The 19,680-nt window shown below is 43.9% G+C and overlaps 1 protein-coding gene across 1 annotated transcript in view; it reads left to right on the plus strand.

Annotated features, from left to right (window-relative positions):
- Positions 1 to 19,208, plus strand: part of BAIAP3 (BAI1 associated protein 3) — a 152,007-nt gene extending 132,799 nt beyond the window's left edge. The window contains exons 23-34 of the mRNA XM_072120408.1: positions 3,602 to 3,745; positions 4,234 to 4,329; positions 5,663 to 5,878; positions 6,625 to 6,693; positions 7,104 to 7,183; positions 8,424 to 8,532; positions 11,536 to 11,607; positions 13,363 to 13,446; positions 13,737 to 13,857; positions 14,341 to 14,464; positions 16,340 to 16,545; positions 17,093 to 19,208. Of these exons, the coding sequence (XP_071976509.1) occupies positions 3,602 to 3,745; positions 4,234 to 4,329; positions 5,663 to 5,878; positions 6,625 to 6,693; positions 7,104 to 7,183; positions 8,424 to 8,532; positions 11,536 to 11,607; positions 13,363 to 13,446; positions 13,737 to 13,857; positions 14,341 to 14,464; positions 16,340 to 16,545; positions 17,093 to 17,193 (1,422 nt within the window). The 3' untranslated portion in view covers positions 17,194 to 19,208. The remainder of the gene's footprint in view (positions 1 to 3,601; positions 3,746 to 4,233; positions 4,330 to 5,662; positions 5,879 to 6,624; positions 6,694 to 7,103; positions 7,184 to 8,423; positions 8,533 to 11,535; positions 11,608 to 13,362; positions 13,447 to 13,736; positions 13,858 to 14,340; positions 14,465 to 16,339; positions 16,546 to 17,092) is intronic.
- The last annotated feature ends 472 nt before the right edge of the window (positions 19,209 to 19,680 follow it).

Raw genomic sequence — 19,680 nt, forward strand, 5'->3', positions numbered from 1 at the left:
GGGCACTGACATTTTATATTGGGAATAATGATATGTCAGAATGGTTATTGTGATGTCATAAATGGGCATGATAATGACATTGGGAAAATGGCCACTATGACTAGAAGGAAGCCAACCGCCCTATATAATTCTTTAATGTAGGTGTTTTATTCACCCAGCATTGCAGCGTTGTTTCAACTCATCCATTATGTGGTGTTTTTCCCCACCCCGCACATTGAGCCGGATGTACTAAGAGCAGTTATAAGGGATGTATAGATGCCACAGTTTAAGGGCTAAACTCACATTGGCGTTGGTGCTTAGCTACAGTTGCGTTTTGTCTCTGTGTCCCCCAAAAAAACACTTGGTTTTCCAACCTCATCAGTGAAAAAAACAGATGCTCCATCACTTTTTTTTGCGGACCCATAGACTTCTATTGCCTTCTGTGATCCGCATCCGTGGAAAAAAATAGGACATGTTTCATAATTTTTTCCATGGACAACGGATCATTGAAAACACAAGCCAATGGGAAAACACCCATAGAAACCAATGGCATTGTGAGGCATCCAAGGAAATCACTAAACCACGGACGTGAAAAACAACACCAATGTGAAAGAGCCCTGAGTCTTGCTGCTTACTGCACGACTTTTTACGCTATAAAGGATTGGGTTGAGGAAATGTACATGAAAGAGAGAGGATCCAAAATTAGGATCTCTGAGCAATCTGCCAATTCCCTCTGATCTCACTACTCCCTGGGAGTTTTTACGGAAGTAAAAAAAATTAAAGAAAATTTGAAAGAAATGTGAACGTAGCAGAGAATTTTATGGTTCTAAATACCGTATATACTCAAGTATAAGCCAACCCGAGTATAAGCCTAATTTTACCACCAAAAACTGGGAAAACCTATTGACTCGAGTATAAGCTGAGGGTGGGAAATGCATTGGTCACAGACCCAGCCAAGTATATAGCCAGCCAGCCCCCTATAATATACAGCTTGCCCCCAGTAGTATACAGCCTGCCCCCAGTAGTATACAGCCACCCCAGCCTGCCCCCAGTAGTATACAGCCTGACCAAGCCTGCCCCCAGTAGTATACAGCCTGCCCCCAGTAGTATACAGCCACCCCAGCCTGCCCCCAGTAGTATACAGCCTGACCAAGCCTGCCCCCAGTAGTATACAACCTGCCCCCAGTAGTATACAGCCACCCCAGCCTGCCCCCAGTAGTATACAGCCACCCCAGCCTGCCCCCAGTAGTATACAGCCAGCCCAGCTTGCCCCCAGTAGTATACAACCACCCCATTCTGCCCCCAGTAGTATACAGCCACCCAGCCTTCCCCCCAGTAGTATACAGCCACCCAGCCTGCCCCCAGTAGTGTACAGCATGCCCCCAGTAGTATACAGCCACCCCAGCCTGCCCCCCAGTAATATACAGCCACCCCAGCCTGCCCCCCAGTAATATACAGCATGCCCCCAGTAGTATACAGTCAGCCCAGAATTTAAAAAGAAAAAACTATTTACTCACCCTCCGGTTGTCCCGATGCGCAGCGCTGCTCCCCCGATGTCATCGCGGCTCCTCTTCTGGCTTCCCGGCTCCTCTTCTTGCTTCCGTGCCGTCTTCTGTCTTCTTCAACATCGCGTTGGGCGCCGCAACTGTTCTCTCCCGTGCAACGCCTAGTATGACGCGCCGCTGCGTTTTTCAGCACATTTTTTGTGCTGAAAAACTCGGCTTATACACGAGTATATACGGTACTATTAGTCTAGAACAGTGGTGGCGAAACTATGGCACGGGTGCCAGAGGTGGCACTTGGAGCCATTTCTGTGGGCACTCACCCCAGGACAGAGTTCACCAGATAGGGCCGAATCCACCAAATCTCCCTGCCGTTCCAGGCAACTAAAGAGTTGCTGCTCTCAGTGCTATTTTAAAGCGACACTTCATTGGCTGTTTGGAACTGTGGGAAAAGTGAGAAGGTGTGGACTGGGCTGCATTATCTTTGGAGGTCCTCCTGCTGGACCCACCATTCTTCCTCTCAAGACCTGGAGAGACCCCGGAGAGAGGCTACAATGAGAGTCTGAATTTTCCCTCCTTCTTTCAGCTGTATTGGTGGCCTCAGGGGCCGATACGATTGAAAGATGAGGGAGAACAGGGTGCAATAAGTTACTGCTTATGCCGAGTTGGCACTTCATGGTAAATAATTGGATTTTGGTTGTAGTTTGGGCACTCGGTCTCCAAAAGGTTCACCATCACTGGTCTAGAAGTTGTGACTGTGGTTAATGGGGTGTTCCCATATGGGACACAATGGAAATTTGGACCCACATATTTCGCAAATGTATGAATTATTCTCAGGATATGCAATACATTTCTACTTAAAATCAGTTAAAGCTTTTGCAGACACAGCAGATGGTATTGTACTAGACATATTCGTTAAGTCCTTCTTAGGCTAAGTTCACACTACCGTCGGCATATCCGTTCTTTATCTCTGTTTAAAAAAAAAAAAAAGGGATGAAAAATAAACGCAGATAAACTGACAGGAACTGATGACATAGTGTCTGGTAATTTAACTGATAGCCTAACATTTTTGGTTAAAAAAAACAGACCGTTGTCTGTACATCTATACATTCCTCAAATCAATCTATCTATCCATCCCTCATAACAGTTGCCATTTATCTAATTTTTACCAACCTATCTACCTAGCTTATCTATCTATCTATCTATCTATCTATCTATCTATCTATCTATCTATCTATTATCTATCTATCTATCTATCTATCTATCTCCTATCTATCTATCTCATATCTATCTATCTATTATCTATCTATCTATCTATCTATCTCATATCTATCTATCTATCTATCTATCTCTCTATCTATCTCCTATCTATCTATCTATCTATCTATCTATCTATCTATCTATCTATCTATCTATCTCATATCTATCTATTATCTATCTATCTATCTATCTATCTATCTATCTCATATCTATCTATCTATCTATCTATCTATCTATCTCCTATCTATCTATACATCTATCTATCTATCCACCTATCAATCTCTCATTTCTAACTCCCTATATACATATTGATCTCTCATTTCTATTTGCCTACCTATCATTCTCTCTATACCTCACATTTATCCATCATCTATTTTTCAAACTATATTTTAACTATTTCTGTCTATTGATATCTATTTCTTCATCTTAAAAATGTAAAAACTGACACTTACTATCCGTCCCCATTGACTGCAATGTAAAAATAACGTCATCTGTTATGGTCAGTTTGGCGCCATCAGTTACCAATCAGTTTTTTTTTTTTAAAAAAAAAAAAGCTCTGTCATTTTTTGTGTAAAAAAACTGAAGAATAACTGATCACAGTACAACTGATGACAACGGATGACATAAAAATTTACATTGATTTCAATGGGATTTGAAACAGATCCGTTCAATTTCCGTTTTTTAACTTTTTAAAGCGTAAGCTAGAAACGCAAATCCTGACGGAAGTGTGAACTGAGCTTTACATTGTTTTAGAGGGTCTGCAAGCATTGAAGGGAAGACGAGTAGATGTTTGCCCCCCATGTACATTGCACAATGCGCGTCTTTCCTCATGTACTGACATTGATGTTGTGGTTGCGCAGCTCGAGTACGTGGACTCTCTCTCCAAGCACAGCAACTCGGCAGTAGACGTCACCGTGTGCTTCTCACAAATCCGAGACTTCTGGGCTCATCTCTCCTGGCCGGACTCCGTCGAGGCCTTTGCGTTTTTAACTCAGCTTTCTGACGTAAGTAAGAAAACCATCGTATAGAGGCGAAGCCACAGCTCATAGTATGGAAGATATTCATCATCCCACAGGCCCTGAGGTGGCATCTAGCGCGATATTATCCTCACAGTAAAAAAAAAACATGTTACAACTATAAAAATACTCCATAAAACAAGAATCCCAGCCCTTTATATTTGACTCATCTTCAGGATAGGTGATACATCAATAGGAGTAAATGTACGGACCCCTAGAGACCCGTTACATCCCACCAGAATCTCTGCTGTCAGCTTGGAGACGTGTAGGTTTTAGCTTCCGATGCTGAGCATAGATCACACTCCAATCTATCATAGAACTAAAGTACTAAAAGTAATAAATACAAGCATAAAACCTTGACCACTCAGTGATAGGTGACAGATCTAGAATTCCCGAGGAGATCTAGATGTAACCTATAACTTATAGGATTTATAAAAATAAAACTGTGTGTTTTCATTTTTCTGATCTGCATTTAGGACATGTGCAAAGCGGCCATATATTACTCAGAGGTGATCAAACGGAAAGTTGATAAAAGTCAACAATCGGCAGGACAGACTGTGGTGACAGAGCAGGTAAGACACACAAATCACAGGTAGCCCCCAAAAGTCATTGATAGCACAAACAATTTAGGTTGGTTCCATGTAGAGCCATATGAGGTGCACCTGATGTGTTCCATATGAATCCCACAGACATATAGAAGCCTATACTGGATGTCAGAGGTATCTCAGTATGCTCCAAAATGTTACCTAAGAGCAGAGTCGGCTCCAGGTTTCTGTAGGCCCCTGGGAGACAGAGCCTCAGTAGGACCCTTTGCAGTGGACTCACGTGGCGGCATTAAAATTTCAGAAACTAACACAGTCTCCTGTTCTCTAGTTTATCATATCAAACAGCTCCCTCATGATTATTTTATAAAAGCCCCCCTCACCCCCTATGGAATCATTAGATACAGCCCCCCCTCACCCCCTATGGATTCCTTATGTACATCCTTATATGGGCCTCCCCAGCAGCTCTGGGCCCAGGTATGCCCAGTACAAGTGCCAGCCCTGCCTAAGAGAGACCCCCATAGAGTGCACTACAGGGCAGTACTGTAGTCTGTGTGCTACCAGACAAGACCATACACAAGATAAAGCTGAGTGCATGAACCCTTACATTACACATCTGACTCTCTGACTGCCAAACACAATGCGTGGGCGGAGTAATCAGAACGATCACTGTCAATCACTGTTTACTGTGTGTGGGCGGGGTAATTATCTCTCCGACTGTCAATTACTGTTTGTGGGTGGAGTAATCAGGGCTCTCACTGTCAATCATTGTGTGTGGGTGGGGTAATCAGTACTGTCAATCATTGTGTGTGGGCGGAGTAATCATCTCTCCAACTGTCAATCACTGTTTGGGCGGGGTAATCAGGATTACCCTGCCCACACACAGTGATTGTGGGTGGAGTAATCAGGACTCTCACTATCAATCCCTGTGTGTAGAGGGGTAATCAGGACTCTCACTGTCAATCACTGGGGTACATTTACTAAGGGCTTTGCGCCGCACTTTTGTCGGGCTTTCATCTGACCCATTATTACCACACACAGTGATTGACATTAAGAGTCCCGATTACTCTGCCCACACACACACACACACACAGTGATTGACATTAAGAGTCCTGATTACTCTGCCCACACACACAGTGATTGACTGTGAATCGGGACTCTCGCTGTCCATCACTGTATGTGGGTGGACTAATCAGGACTCTCCTAGGAGTCTGGTCAGGATTCTCTCCCTCCATAATATCCTGATGTCAGACAGATGAGCAGAAGTCACCTAATGGACAATCCTTTGTAAATTCTGATTGTTTCACACTTATTTGCATCTTCATTAATTTAATTCATTAATTTGCTGGTTTTCATCAAACAGCTCTGCATTATCCTGAATAACATAGAGCATGTGCGCAAGTTCATGGGCAACGTCCTGAAAGATCTAGACTGGAAGTCTCTGGAGACTGCGGTGGAGCACACGAGTGGAACAGATGGGAAGCAGCAGGTGCAGAAGACGCTGAGCACCCAGCTCCAGAACATTGATATCGACATGCAGAGAGAGGTCAAGAACATGATCTCACACCTCACCGAAAAGGTAAAACCATTGGTGTCATTGACCTGTAACATTCTCCAGGACGCGGCTTTCCTTCTACATGAGATGTTCAGGTTCCCCTGGAGTTCTGGACCTTACAGTCTGCAGAAAGAGCTGTGGCTTGTGATTGGGCGATTGTGTCGGTTTGTAGTCTGTAACCATGGAGACGGATAGATCTGCATAGCAGCTGTAAAATACAGAGTGATAAGCTCAAATAAATGGGAGCTGATCTGTGGAGTGCTGGGAATTCATCCCCCCACCAGTCTGATATTGATGAGCCATTGATATTGTCCAGCCCCTTTTACACTACTATAGATTCATGGCCCCGCCCATGGTGCACTGAGAGGCGTAACGATAAAAACTGGATTTATTACAAAAAATTTTGTATAGCGGGAGAGGTAATTCTTAAAAACATATAAAGTGAATCACTTATTGGTAGGATTTGAGAGCAGGTACACATGCTTTTATGTTCCCATTCACTGGAGGTGAGAGCTAGCTGACATTATGGGATTGGGTTAATGGGGGGGGGGAGTTTTTACATTTTTTTTTTTCAAAATTTCAGTACATTTGAATAAATACGTTTCTGATTTAAAAAACAAATAGTGGGAGCTCAACATGGTCGACCCCTTACCCCTTCATATCAATAAACCCCCAATATTATTGCAAACATGCACAAATCCCCCCGAGGTCCTTTTCACATTTATATCCTATTTGTACAATATCCAAAAACCTTTGTTCTGCCTTTGCAGATGATCGGAGATATAAAGAAATATATACAACACATCAGCTTATCCCCGGACTCCATCCAGAATGATGAGGTATGTATCAGAGTGACATGAATATTCTAAGCCACGGGATGATGAAAACTGATGAGACCACCACATTGTATTCATAAATACCCCGTTAAAATTGAAACTGGGGGACATGAGCCCTCCGCCATGACCTCTTCTAAGGCCCCATTCACACGACTGTATATGGCTTTCCGTATGAATGGCAGCTAGCATATGGCCGCCATAGAAATACGAAAGTATGAAAACATGTACATCTTACATAAAATGTTACCTTTATCCTGGATTGTGCAGAAACTGGAGCGTTGTTTTGAATTTGTAGCCCCCACCCATGTAATCGCTATCATGTTTATGGAGAATATTTCACGGCTCATCCATTGGAACAGTGAGAACTTATCTGTCGTTGCGATCGCTGACATATGGCGTGTAATCTGTTGCAGGCGGTGTCTCCCCTAATGAAATATCTGGATGACAAACTAATTATACTAAGTGAAACCTTGGTGAAGGAAAACTTGTACAGGTAAGTCTTGTGTGTCACATCAATGAACGCAACAAAACTGGGGGGGGGGACATTAGCCAGTATGTCAGTAATGATCTTCAGCTATGAAAAGAATCAATGTTCAAGGAACTGAAGACCTGTCCATAGGACAATTTCTGGACAATACCTTTAAATTTGGGTTTTCATATTGCTGCTACATCACAGACAGGGCCGGCTCCAGGTGATAGTAGACCCCTGGGTGACAGAGCCTCAGTAGGCCCCTTTGCAGTGAACTCACATGGCGGCATATAAAATTCAGGAACTAAAACAGTCTCCTGTTCCCTAAAATATTCCCTTGTTTATCATCCCAAACAGCCCCCTCATGGTTATTTTATATAAAAGCCCCCTCACCCCCTATTAGATACACTCCACCCACTCCCAGGGATTCCTTATGTACAACCTTATGTGGGCCCCCTCGTCAGGAGCCTTGGGCACTTGCCCCGGTATGCCCAGTGCTAGCGCCGGCCCTGATCACAGACTGGGTGCAGCTGCCTCATTGCTCCACTATGGTTACATCATGAGAACCAGTCCTACAGGGTTTTCTTACACCTTATTAGGAGATGGGGATGTCATGTAGCCAGAGCAAAGGTCAACTTAAACAAGTGTCACGTAAAGCTACATTTGGGGTTGGTATAAGTTTGTCCTGATGAGAGTTTTAAGTCCGACTTTTGGAACCACTTTAAATGGACTTTTTTAGTTTTGGGGTCCCTAGAGCAGCGGCATACCATAAGCTGCAAGGGTTTAGGGACCAAAACATGGCGCAGCTTTACAAAAAAAAAGAATTTACTAAAAAAATCTCTATATATACCACCTCTACTAAGCTTTATCTGTCACCGTGGTTACAGACTACAAACAGACCCTAAATGTAGTCTGATCCTGCAGTGCTATTTGACTTTATTAGCCGTCTACTTTACCTATACAGTAAAAGATGTGTTAGATACAAGTAGAGTAACACATGATTGTGGGACTACATTTACAGTTGGTTTGTAGTCTGTAACCATGGAGACGCATAGATCTGCATAGCAGCTGTAAAATACAGAGTGATAAGCTCAAATAAATGGGAGCTGAACTGTGGAGTGATGGGTATTCAACCCCCCGCCAGTCTGATATGGATGAGCCATTGATATTTTATCAGTATTTTTAGCCCAGAAAACCCCTTTAAGGGAGTATTACACATTGTGCCGTGTATTTATTACCCTATTGTCACTCTCTTTTATCACAGGGTCCTTGAAGCCCTGTGGTGGCTCCTCTTAAAATGCATCATTGATGCAGTGGACTCCAACCGGGGCGTATCTGTGGAGTTCTATGGACGCTTTTATTATACCCTGGAGGTAAGTGATCTCAGATACAGAGGACTGGTAGGTGGATTGTGCCTAGTATCACTAGTTACTACACAGAACCACCCGCTCATGTCAGTCAGGCAGTACAGGTGACTGCAGATACACTGCTGCCTTCCAGTACTACTTTGTGCATTATTGCTGTACTATGACATCATGTCCATGTGACCATGTGCGCTATGACATCATGTGTGTATGATACCTCCATGTAGCGCAGGCGCTATGACATCATGTGTGTATGATACCTCCATGTAGCGCAGGCGCTATGACATCATGTGTGTATGATACCTCCATGTAGCGCAGGCACTATGATATCATGTGTGTATGATACCTCCATGTGACCTCCATGCGGCGTGTGTGCTATGACATAAGGCATTATTTCTGTACTCTGACCTCAATTTGCCTCTTCAGCTATTTTCTCTGAAACTACACCTTAAAAATTCCAAATTCTGCAAACAGGAAGTTATTAGGCTTGTTAATCCTCCATAGGATCTTATTTTAACTCTTTCTGCTCCAGAGTGAACAATTTACATAAATGTGTGTATATTATCCCTGCACTGTACCACTAGTATATTTGTCTGTACATTGTGACCTCTATGTAATAATTCTCCCCATACTGTGACATCACTGTGTGTATTATCCCTGTACTGTGACATCACTGTGTGTATTATCTCTGTACAGTGACATCACTGTGTGTATTATCCCTGTACTGTGACATCACTGTGTGTATTACCCTGTACTGTGACATCACTGTGTGTATTATCCCTGTACTGTGACATCACTGTGTGTATTATCCCTGTACTGTGACATCACTGTGTGTATTATCTCTGTACTGTGACATCACTGTGTGTAATGTCTCTGTACTGTGACATCACTGTGTGTAATATCTCTGTACTGTGACATCACTGTGTGTATTATCCCTGTACTGTGACATCACTGTGTGTATTATCCCTGTACTGTGACATCACTGTGTGTATTATCCCCGTACTGTGACATCATTCTGTGTAATATCCCCGTACTGTGACATCACTCTGTGTAATATCCCCGTACTGTGACATCACTGTGTGTATTATCCCCGTACTGTGACATCACTGTGTGTATTATCCCCGTACTGCGACATCACTGTGTGTATTATCCCCGTACTGTGACATCATTCTGTGTAATACCCCCGTACTGTGACATCACTGTGTGTATTATCCCCGTATTGTGACATCACTGTGTGTATTATCCCTGTACTGTGACATCACTGTGTGTATTACCCTGTACTGTGACATCACTGTGTGTATTATCTCTGTACTGTGACATCACTGTGTGTAATATCTCTGTACTGTGACATCACTGTGTGTAATATCTCTGTACTGTGACATCACTGTGTGTATTATCCCTGTACTGTGACATGACTGTGTGTATGATCTCTGTACTGTGACATCACTGTGTGTAATATCTCTGTACTGTGACATCACTGTGTGTATTATCCCTGTACTGTGACATGACTGTGTGTATGATCTCTGTACTGTGACATCACTGTGTGTATGATCTCTGTACTGTGACATCACTGTGTGTATTATCCTGCACTGTGACATCACTGTGTGTATTATCCCTGTACTGTGACATCACTGTGTGTATTATCCCTGTACTGTGACATCACTGTGTGTATAATCCCTGCACTGTGACATCACTGTGTGTATAATCCCTGTACTGTGACATCACTGCGTGTATTATCCACTGTACTGTGACATCACTGTGTGTATTATCCCTGTACTGTGACATCACTGTGTGTATTATCCCTGTACTGTGACATTGCTGTGTGTATTATCCCTGTACTGTGACATCACTGTGTGTATTATCCCTGTACTGTGACATCACTGTGCGTATTATCCCCGTACTGTGACATCACTGTGTGCATTATCCGCATACTGGGGGTCATTTACTAAGGGCCCAATTCGCGTTTTCCCGACGTGTTACCCGAATATTTCCGATTTGCGCCGATTTCCCCTGAATTGCCCCGGGATTTTGGCGCACGCGATCGGATTGTGGCGCATCGGCGCTGGCATGCACGCAACGGAAATCGTGGTCATGGCCGAACAAAAACCAGACGGATTCATTTAAAAAAAGAAAAGTGTTGCAGAGCTTGCACTTACCTTCACTAGGAATAGGCCGGTGTACTTGAGCGCGTTCCGATGCTCTTCAGCGCAGCAGCGCCACCTGGTGGACGTCGGAGGAACTGCCTTAATGAATCCCGGCCGGACCCGAATCCACCGCAGAGATAGATCTGCCCCACTGTGAGCACAATGGGGCAGATTTACTTACCCGGTTTATTCGCGATCCAGCAGCATGTTCCCTGCGGTGGATTCGGGTCTTCCGGCGATTCACTAAGGCAGTTCCTCTGACGTCCACCAGGTGTCGCTGCTGCGATGAAGTCCGCCGGAGTCCACGATCCATTGGGCGTGTCCAGCGACACTATTTTTTTTAAATGCGGCGGTTTCTCCGAATCCGTCGGGTTTTCGTTCGGCCACGCCCCCCGATTTCCGTCGCGTGCAATTTCGGCCTGAGGCAATTCAGGGAAGATCAGGGAATATTCGAGTAACACGTCGGGAAAACGCGTATCGGGCCCTTAGTATATGACCCCCATTATGTTAATCATGATGTGCTCAAGGTAATGCAGGGCATCATTCCAAGTTTTACTCTCCCGGAAATACATCAATACGTTAATAACCAACCTGCACTTTTTGTTGGTAGATGACTGATATTTTAGAATTTTTGAAATTTAGAATGTGTAGAGAATGAACCACAAAGCACATAAGTTGTGAAACTTCCTCATTGTATAGACTTGTATATTAGCGGGGGGAATAGCGCAGTGCGGCTCGTGCAGACATGGCCTCCGCTTCCCTGTGGTTCTCGCCATGAGTCGGCAGTGACAGTATAATGACCTCCTGTCTGGGGAAGGTGGCAGCGCTGCGCGGTCCGTCTTACTAATGACTCCTCTCTCCCTGACAGGCTCTTGTAGACTTTTTCCATGCGGAAGGACAGGGGTTACCACTGGACACCTTGCGGAATGGAGATTACCGGGTGATTGACTCTAATTACTATCCTAGTAACGTGGTAGACGGAGCTCGGCGGCCGCACACCCGGCCTGTCACCCATCACACCCACCGCTCACAATGATGGAATAATTGTCTGACCGAGGAGATGCCTCCATATCCAGAATATTCTGGCCCCGCACCTGGGGACCTGCGCAAGGGCGGACACAGGGAGGGCGCAGATCATGCATCAAAACATTTGCACAAAAAGTTTTTCATTTGCACACAAAGATTTTTTCCGCCCCATCATCAGTCTGAATAAGAATAGGCCAAAAAACTGGCACGAAAACTAGTAAAAAGTCTACTCCAGGCCCCTGACAGGTTCTGATACCCGCTCCCCCCAAATAAGGTGAAATTGTTGCAGATTTTCCATATACAGGCAGTCCCCTACTTAAGAACACTCGACTTACAGACGACCCCTAGTTACAAACGGACCTCTGGTAATTGGTCATTTACTGTACTTTAGCCCTAGGCTGCAATAAACATCTATAACAGTTATCACTGGTGTCTGTAATGAAGCTTTATTGTTAATCCTGGTTCCTAGAAAACCTAAAACCTAAAAAAAATTTGGCTGGGATACAATAAAATATACAGTTCCGACTTACATACAAATTCAACTTAAGAACAAACCTACAGAACCTATCCTGTACGTAACCCGGGGACTGCCTGTAGATCCTCTAATAGCAGATCACAGCCATCTTTCGCAGATAAACCTGTGACTCTGGGACATGGATGACCCGCCCCCCTTAAAGGGGTTTTCCATATAACCTATTCATGGTGTATCCATAGGATGTCATAAATAGATGATTAGGTCCCACCTCTGGTACCCACACCCATTGCTGCCCCCCAGAAATTCTATTGGAGCCCCAACAATAGCCAGGATATATTTGGCGCTCCCTTGGGGGATGGGGGTCCGCAGAAGGGGTCATCTACACAATACTTTTCCAGGCTGTGAGGTTGCTGAGTGTTATATCCTCACCAAACTGTGGACCTATTCTGTCCATATGTGTAAACTACAACCCCCCCTTCAAGATGGGCTGTGAGATTGTTGGGGGTTCAGCACATAGTAGAGGTTTGATCTTGAAGCAGTATACTTATTGGAAGTACACAGCGCTGTATACTGTGTAGCTGCAGGGAACTGAGGTGCAGTAACCAGGAATGGCCACTGCATAGTGTATGCGCTGTGTAACAATGCATTCTCCTTCCATAATCAGCTGCTTTGCAGGGGGCGCCAGGTGTCCACCATCCCCATTATTCTACAACTTGATCATTAACATTAAACTCCTTTAATTGACTAGATTTTTTTTGGTATTGTTTGCTTACTGTCAGGATGATTTAGGACACTGAACTACCGGTCCATTAGGACTTGTGTGTGGTTCAGTGTCTCACATCGTCCTTAAGCAAGTTCCTGTGCCGATTATCAAGAATCGCTTTACCTAGAGATGGGTCCGATGAGGCTCCCTGTGCCTGTGCAGTAATTCAGTGAAGCCGCAGCAGTACATCCACGCCGCATGCACAGTGTAAGGATGTAATACACCGGCTTCATAGGCGCACGGAGCTCCAGAACATGGTAGATAGAAAAGTTTTTATTTCACTAGCGGTGACAGGGGGACTACCGAGAGGGCGATATGGGACACTAAACCACATGGACCTGTGGGTGGTGCTCCCTGACAGGTGTCCTTTTAAAGATTAATACACCATGTGGTATATTATAGGGAAATAGTACTAATTTCTTGTATTTCAGTTCCTGGAGGAGGAGCTCCGCCTGAATAAATGTTCTACAACCGAACTTATTGAGAAATATTATCTGGATAACATCAAGGAGCAGGTAATCCTGGAGGATAACCCCCAACATCTGGGAACCCTTCTCACCAGATCACGTATAACATGATCCATCAGGGGGTCTCCAACCAGTGAACCTCCAGGAACTGCAACCATGGGACATGCTGGGAGTTGTAGTCTCCTGGCAGCTGGAGAACCACTGGATGGAGTGCATGGGGGGGGGGGGGGGGGGTCTACAGACTGTGTGCTTAAATCTAACATCTGAGGGCACAATAGGGATGGTTCTGATGGTTCCTATGTACTCTATGCTTTTCCATAATCGCACGTGTTTTCCAGAGATCGGCCGAGCACAGTAAATACGGACGTCTTAGCGTGAAGTGCTATTACGAGACCTCGGAGCAGAAGCTTTATGTGGAGGTGCTGCACGCCGCAGACCTGATCGCACTCGATGCAAACGGTGAGGGACATAAACAGATAAATGTATCTCACGCATCCGTCTATTGTCTTCTCCATTATCCATATACTGGACGCTAGAAAAAACAACACAGCGGCGACCTGACTGTCCATACAGAGTAGATCTGGATAGGAAAAAGTCTAACAAAAAACTCCTCTTCCTCTGGAGGACCCAACCGGTCCATACATTACATAGATGGTCCAGTGTAATACTTCACCTGCCCTGCAGGGGGTGCTGCAGGGACACTGTACACTTGCGGTTTCTAATACAATGTACAGCAGCAGAACATCCTGTAATCAGATCATATTTAGAGGAAAAATCCCTGATGTGGGGGCGCTGTTGCATTAATGTATATGGGCAGGATGTGCCAATGACTGTGGAGTAAAGCGTTACTGCAGGCTATATAATAATAATAAAAATATATTAATGTTCTATGTGTGATAGACCTCTTGCAGGTTATTCTAACATCTCCTAATCCTCACACAGGTCTGAGTGATCCCTTCGTCATCATTGAGCTTTGTCCACATCATATTTTCCCAATGGTGAAAGGGCAACGAACACAAGTCAAAGCCAAAACCTTACACCCAGTGTATGACGAGCTGTTTCACTTGTAAGTATATGGGGAACAGATCTGTATTTAGATTAGGGGTAAGAAGTCTGTAGCAATAGGATTAACATAGAGCAACAGCAGCAGTTGAGGATCCTATGGAGATAATGGTGACCTATACACTCACCGGCCACTTTATTAGGTACACCATGCTAGTAATGGGTTGGACCCCCTTTGCCTTCAGAACTGCCTCAATTCTTCGTGGCATAGATACAACAAGGTGCTGGAAGCTCCTCAGAGATTTTGGTCCATATTGACATGATGGCATCACACAGTTGCCGCAGATTTGTCGGCTGCACATCCATGATGCGAATCTCCCGTTCCACCACATCCCAAAGATGCTCTATTGGATTGAGATCTGGTGACTGTGGAGGCCATTTGAGTACAGTGACCTCATTGTCATGTTCAAGTAACCAGTCTGAGATGATTCCAGCTTTATGACATGGCGCATAATCCTGCTGAAAGTAGCCATCAGATGTTACAGGGTACATTGTGGTCATAAAGGGATGGACATGGTCAGCAACAATACTCAGGTAGGCTGTGGCGGTGCAACGATGCTCAATTGGTACCAAGGGGCCCAAAGAGTGCCAAGAAAATATTCCCCACACCATGACACCACCACCACCAGCCTGAACCGTTGATACAAGGCAGGATGGATCCATGCTTTCATGTTGTTGACGCCAAATTCTGACCCTACCATCCGAATGTCGCAGCAGAAATCGAGACTCATCAGACCAGGCAACGTTTTTCCAATCTTCTACTGTTCAATTTCGATGAGCTTGTGCAAATTGTAGCCTCAGTTTCCTGTTCTTAGCTGAAAGGAGTGGCACCCGGTGTGGTCTTCTGCTGCTGTAGCCCATCTGCCTCAAAGTTCGACGTACTGTGCGTTCAGAGATGCTCTTCTGCCTACCTTGGTTGTAACGGGTGGCGATTTGAGTCACTGTTGCCTTTCTATCAGCTCGAACCAGTCTGCCCATTCTCCTCTGACCTCTGGCATCAACAAGGCATTTCCGCCCACAGAACTGCCGCTCACTGGATGTTTTTTCTTTTTCGGACCATTCTCTGTAAACCCTAGAGATGGTTGTGCGTGAAAATCCCAGTAGATCAACTGTGTCTGTGTGTCGGGGGGAATCAGTGATGGGATCCTCCATGGATCACGAGAACAGAGATCTGTTGTGTCCAGTGATGAAGAGAGGAGCAATAGCCGATTGCTATCAGCACCGTAGAGATGAATAGAGCAGCTGGCGCATGCAGGACCAGCTGCTCTCTTCATCTCTGGGTCCAATGGACCCCATTCTTGTAATCCATGGGAGATCCCTGCGCTGAGAACCCCACTGATCAGCAAGTTAGCCCCTATCCTGTGGACTGGATGTCACTGGAGATCCCCTTTAATCATACATTTGTGCCTGTAGTTAACAGCTGCAGGGCTGTAAAATATGGAATTTATTGCATTGTGAACAATGTCCCTCCCTTTCCCTCTGAGTGACTGCTTGAATATTCAACCAGAAGTCTCTTGCAGCATTTACTCAGAGTAAGGGGATGCAGAGCTCAATGCAGAGTTCTAAGAGCAAAGCAGTGTGAGGACATCCTCCAAATGCACTTGGGCTACAATCCTGGTCTTGCTGCTTGGTTCGCTCACCAGCTAAGTTTATGGGATTCCAGTTAAAGGGATTGTCTGCTTTAAAAATTCCTATTTTAAATACCCTAGTAGGAAAGAATATAGGGGTGGAAAGAGGTTACAAAGAGGGTCTCTCCGCCTGGAGGATCAGTCTGACATGTAGGATGAAGCTGGGGGACTATAGGTATATATAGAATTATTATATAGAATTCTATATAATGAATATCTAATAATATAATATTGTGTGACCTCCCCCACAGCTCGGTGTCGTCAGAGCAATGTCGGAGGAAGTCGGCCTGCATCGTCTTCACGGTCATGGATCACGACTGGCTCTCCACTAACGACTTTGCGGGTGAAGCCGTCCTTCCCATGAACGTCATCTATGGATTAAACCGGCCTCATATTACAGGGGGGGTGAAAAATGTGCAGCCCACGGTACTGAAGCTGACAAGACCCAAGGCCAACGGTAACGTCACATACAAGGGGGGTCCATTACTTGTGACCATCCTCTATTACTCTTCCTGGAAACGTGAGAGTTAATTGGTGCAGCTGTTCACCTTCTCAGTGGATGCGTCCCGAAAAAAAAGACAACTCCGCACTAACATCAGTCTGTGGCGGAGGGTCACATGATAAGGAGAAGGGCGACACCAAATGTATTCATATGATTCCAGGAAGAATAATAGAGGAACGTCACAATGTTTAGTTCTAACTATAGAAGATGTAGCAGGATTGTAGCTTATTGATAAAACAAGCATTTAGGATCCTATTTTAAGGACATCTACCACCAGGATGAAAGTCTGTATGCAAATGAGCCATTATGGAGCCTGGAGCCCCTCAGGCTCATTTGTATACAGTCCTTCATCCTGGTGGTAGATGCCCTTTAAGGGGGTTTATCCGGTTTTAGAACCCCTCCCCCTTGTCAAATCCTTACAGTGTCATGGCTCCGCCCCCTTTACACATAAGTAAACTGTACTGTATTATTTAATTCGACCAATCATGTTCCCTTTCTGCAGTGAAGTCCATACTGAAGATGCTGGACGGCAGAATAGACAAGGAGGCTCAAGACTTTGTGAAGAAACTTCGGGAACTGGAGAAGTTTATGGAAGACGACTGAAATTCTATTTATACTGTATAAAAAGAAAAAAAAAATTATAATTGTAAATACCTTAACCCCTTGGCTGCCAGGGGGGGAGACAACACAGTTGTGCTGTATTGTGTCAGAAGCCCTTTCAGAAGGGGAGAGATGGAGCTTCAAAATAACTTTCTGACCTTTTCTTTGTCATCTATTGTTCAGTTTTTTGGTCCGTTTTTTGAGAACTGAGGTTTTAACTATTAAGTGTTAATTGAATATTGTAACAAAAATCGGTGTCATCCTGGAATCGACTTCTGTTTCACCGACCAAGTATAAAATCTTTTGTCTTTAATCTAATCCGTGGAAATTCTGGGATCCAGCAATATCCCGTAACGTAACAGCTATGGGATACAATGGTAGGGGAGGAGATAGATGGAGCTGCAGCGCCACCTGCTGGATTGTACATTACATACAGGAATATCACATGGAGAACACCCCAATCCAATCTTATAAATAACACCTAGGAAATGGCAGCAAAATGCTGGAACCAAATAAAAAAAGCTACACTTTTTAATACATTTCTTTTTTACAGATTAACTATGTAATACATTTTTTTTTTTTTTTAGTCTACTATTTTTTCAGCTCCAAAATACACGATAACATTCCTAAAGCCACCACTAGAGGGACACAGCTTTGTTTTTATGAAGTACCAGTATAAGGTCAAGAGCTCCCTCTAGTGGTGGCCACATACTTCATTTTATCTCATCTTTTATCTATAATGATTTTAAGATCATGAAAAAACAGCTTGCAATTAAAATAATCTTAATATAAATAAATATATATATACAGGCAGTCCCCTACTTAAGAACACCAGACTTACATACAACCCCTAGTTACAAACGGACCTCTGGATGTTGGTAATTTCCTGTACTTTAGTCCTAGGCTACAATAATCAGCTGTAACAGTTATCACAGGTGTCTACAATGAAGCTTTATTGTTAATCCTGGTTCTAATGAAAATCCAATTGTCACAGAGACCAAAAAAGATTTGGCTGGGGTTACAATGATAAAGTATACAGTTCCGACTTACATACAAATTCAACTTAAGAACAAACCTTCAGACCCTATCTTGTATGTAACCCGGGGACTGCCTGTATATTTAATTACACATATCCCTCTATATAAAAAGATCAGTACAGTTTTTTTTATTGTATTCACAGAGTATTTATCGGTGAACATGAAAGCTTTGCTTAAAGGGTTTGTCCCAAGTTTTCGAGTCCTAAACTACTTGGACTCTAGTGAACACTAGATTGGGACCCCATCCTTCCAGAGAATGTCCCGTTCTAACTAACTGATGGAGCAGCAAGTCGCTCGCTGGGGGTCCCGATCTCGTGAACGGTAGGAGTTCCCAGCAGTCTGACCCTCGCTGATCAGCTTGTTATTCTGTATCCTGTGGATAGGTGATAACTTGAAATGACCCATTTAAAGGTAATCAATAGAAGTTTCGGATGTGGTGATTGCAATGTGTGAAGAGCCCGCCATAACAACTATAGAGGGTCCGGGATCATGTTTCAGGCTATACCTGCTCTAAGGCAATAGGCCGACCTCGATATCTACTGTTCCCAGAATTTCCCGGTATAGACGCCATGTTTGTATTCCGTTTTGCTAGCTGCTGTAAGTGGCTTGTACAGTTTCCTTAGTGTTTTTAATGGAGATGTAAGGTCCTATTTCATACAGATGAGCTTTTCTGAACCCTGAGCCTTTTTTCCTGTAGTTGTCCTTCTCGGCTATGTGGCAGGAATAATAACACGTATATATATATGACGACACTTGTGACGCGCTGACCACGTATACATCTCGGGGTGTGACATATCCGTATCCTGACCGTTATTAGGGGCAATATCCGGGTCTTGCTGTCAGTTGAATGTAGAAAAAAAAAAACGTATCAATGTGTCCAGAGATCGGTTTGACCGCGTACGGTAACATTTTTCATGTGGAGATTAATATGTTTTATATTTGTATTTTACATTGAATTAATAAAATGTGAAATAAATAAAGTTTTTGTCTCCGGGGCGTCATTTATACACAGTTCCTAGGCACAAGACCAAATAGACACATACACTAATATACAGGGTAAGTGATAAATGGCTCCAGAATAGGAGTTTTACTTCCTATTCCCTAATTACACAATTTCAAGACTTCTGATAGCTGTCAGTGAACAGGAGCAGCCTGGGTGGTTGCATTGCACTCTATACATATAAGGATTGAGCGTGTAAATTTTAAGGTTATTACTATTAAAATTGGTCTCACTGGTAAGCCCCCTGTTCACATATATTGGCTAGCAAGCATCATGATGGGCTTGCTACATTGTATAACATATACAATATTATATATATATATTTTATAACAACAATTGTCATTTTTATCTTTTCGATATTACCCCGAAGTAATCTGGCACTTCTTATGATACTATGTATAAAACTGTAGCAGTGTTACTGGCTTTTTTTCATTCTGACAACAAGCAGAGATC

The sequence above is a fragment of the Engystomops pustulosus genome, chromosome 8, assembly GCF_040894005.1.
Source record: "Engystomops pustulosus chromosome 8, aEngPut4.maternal, whole genome shotgun sequence".
NCBI lineage: Eukaryota > Metazoa > Chordata > Amphibia > Anura > Leptodactylidae > Engystomops > Engystomops pustulosus.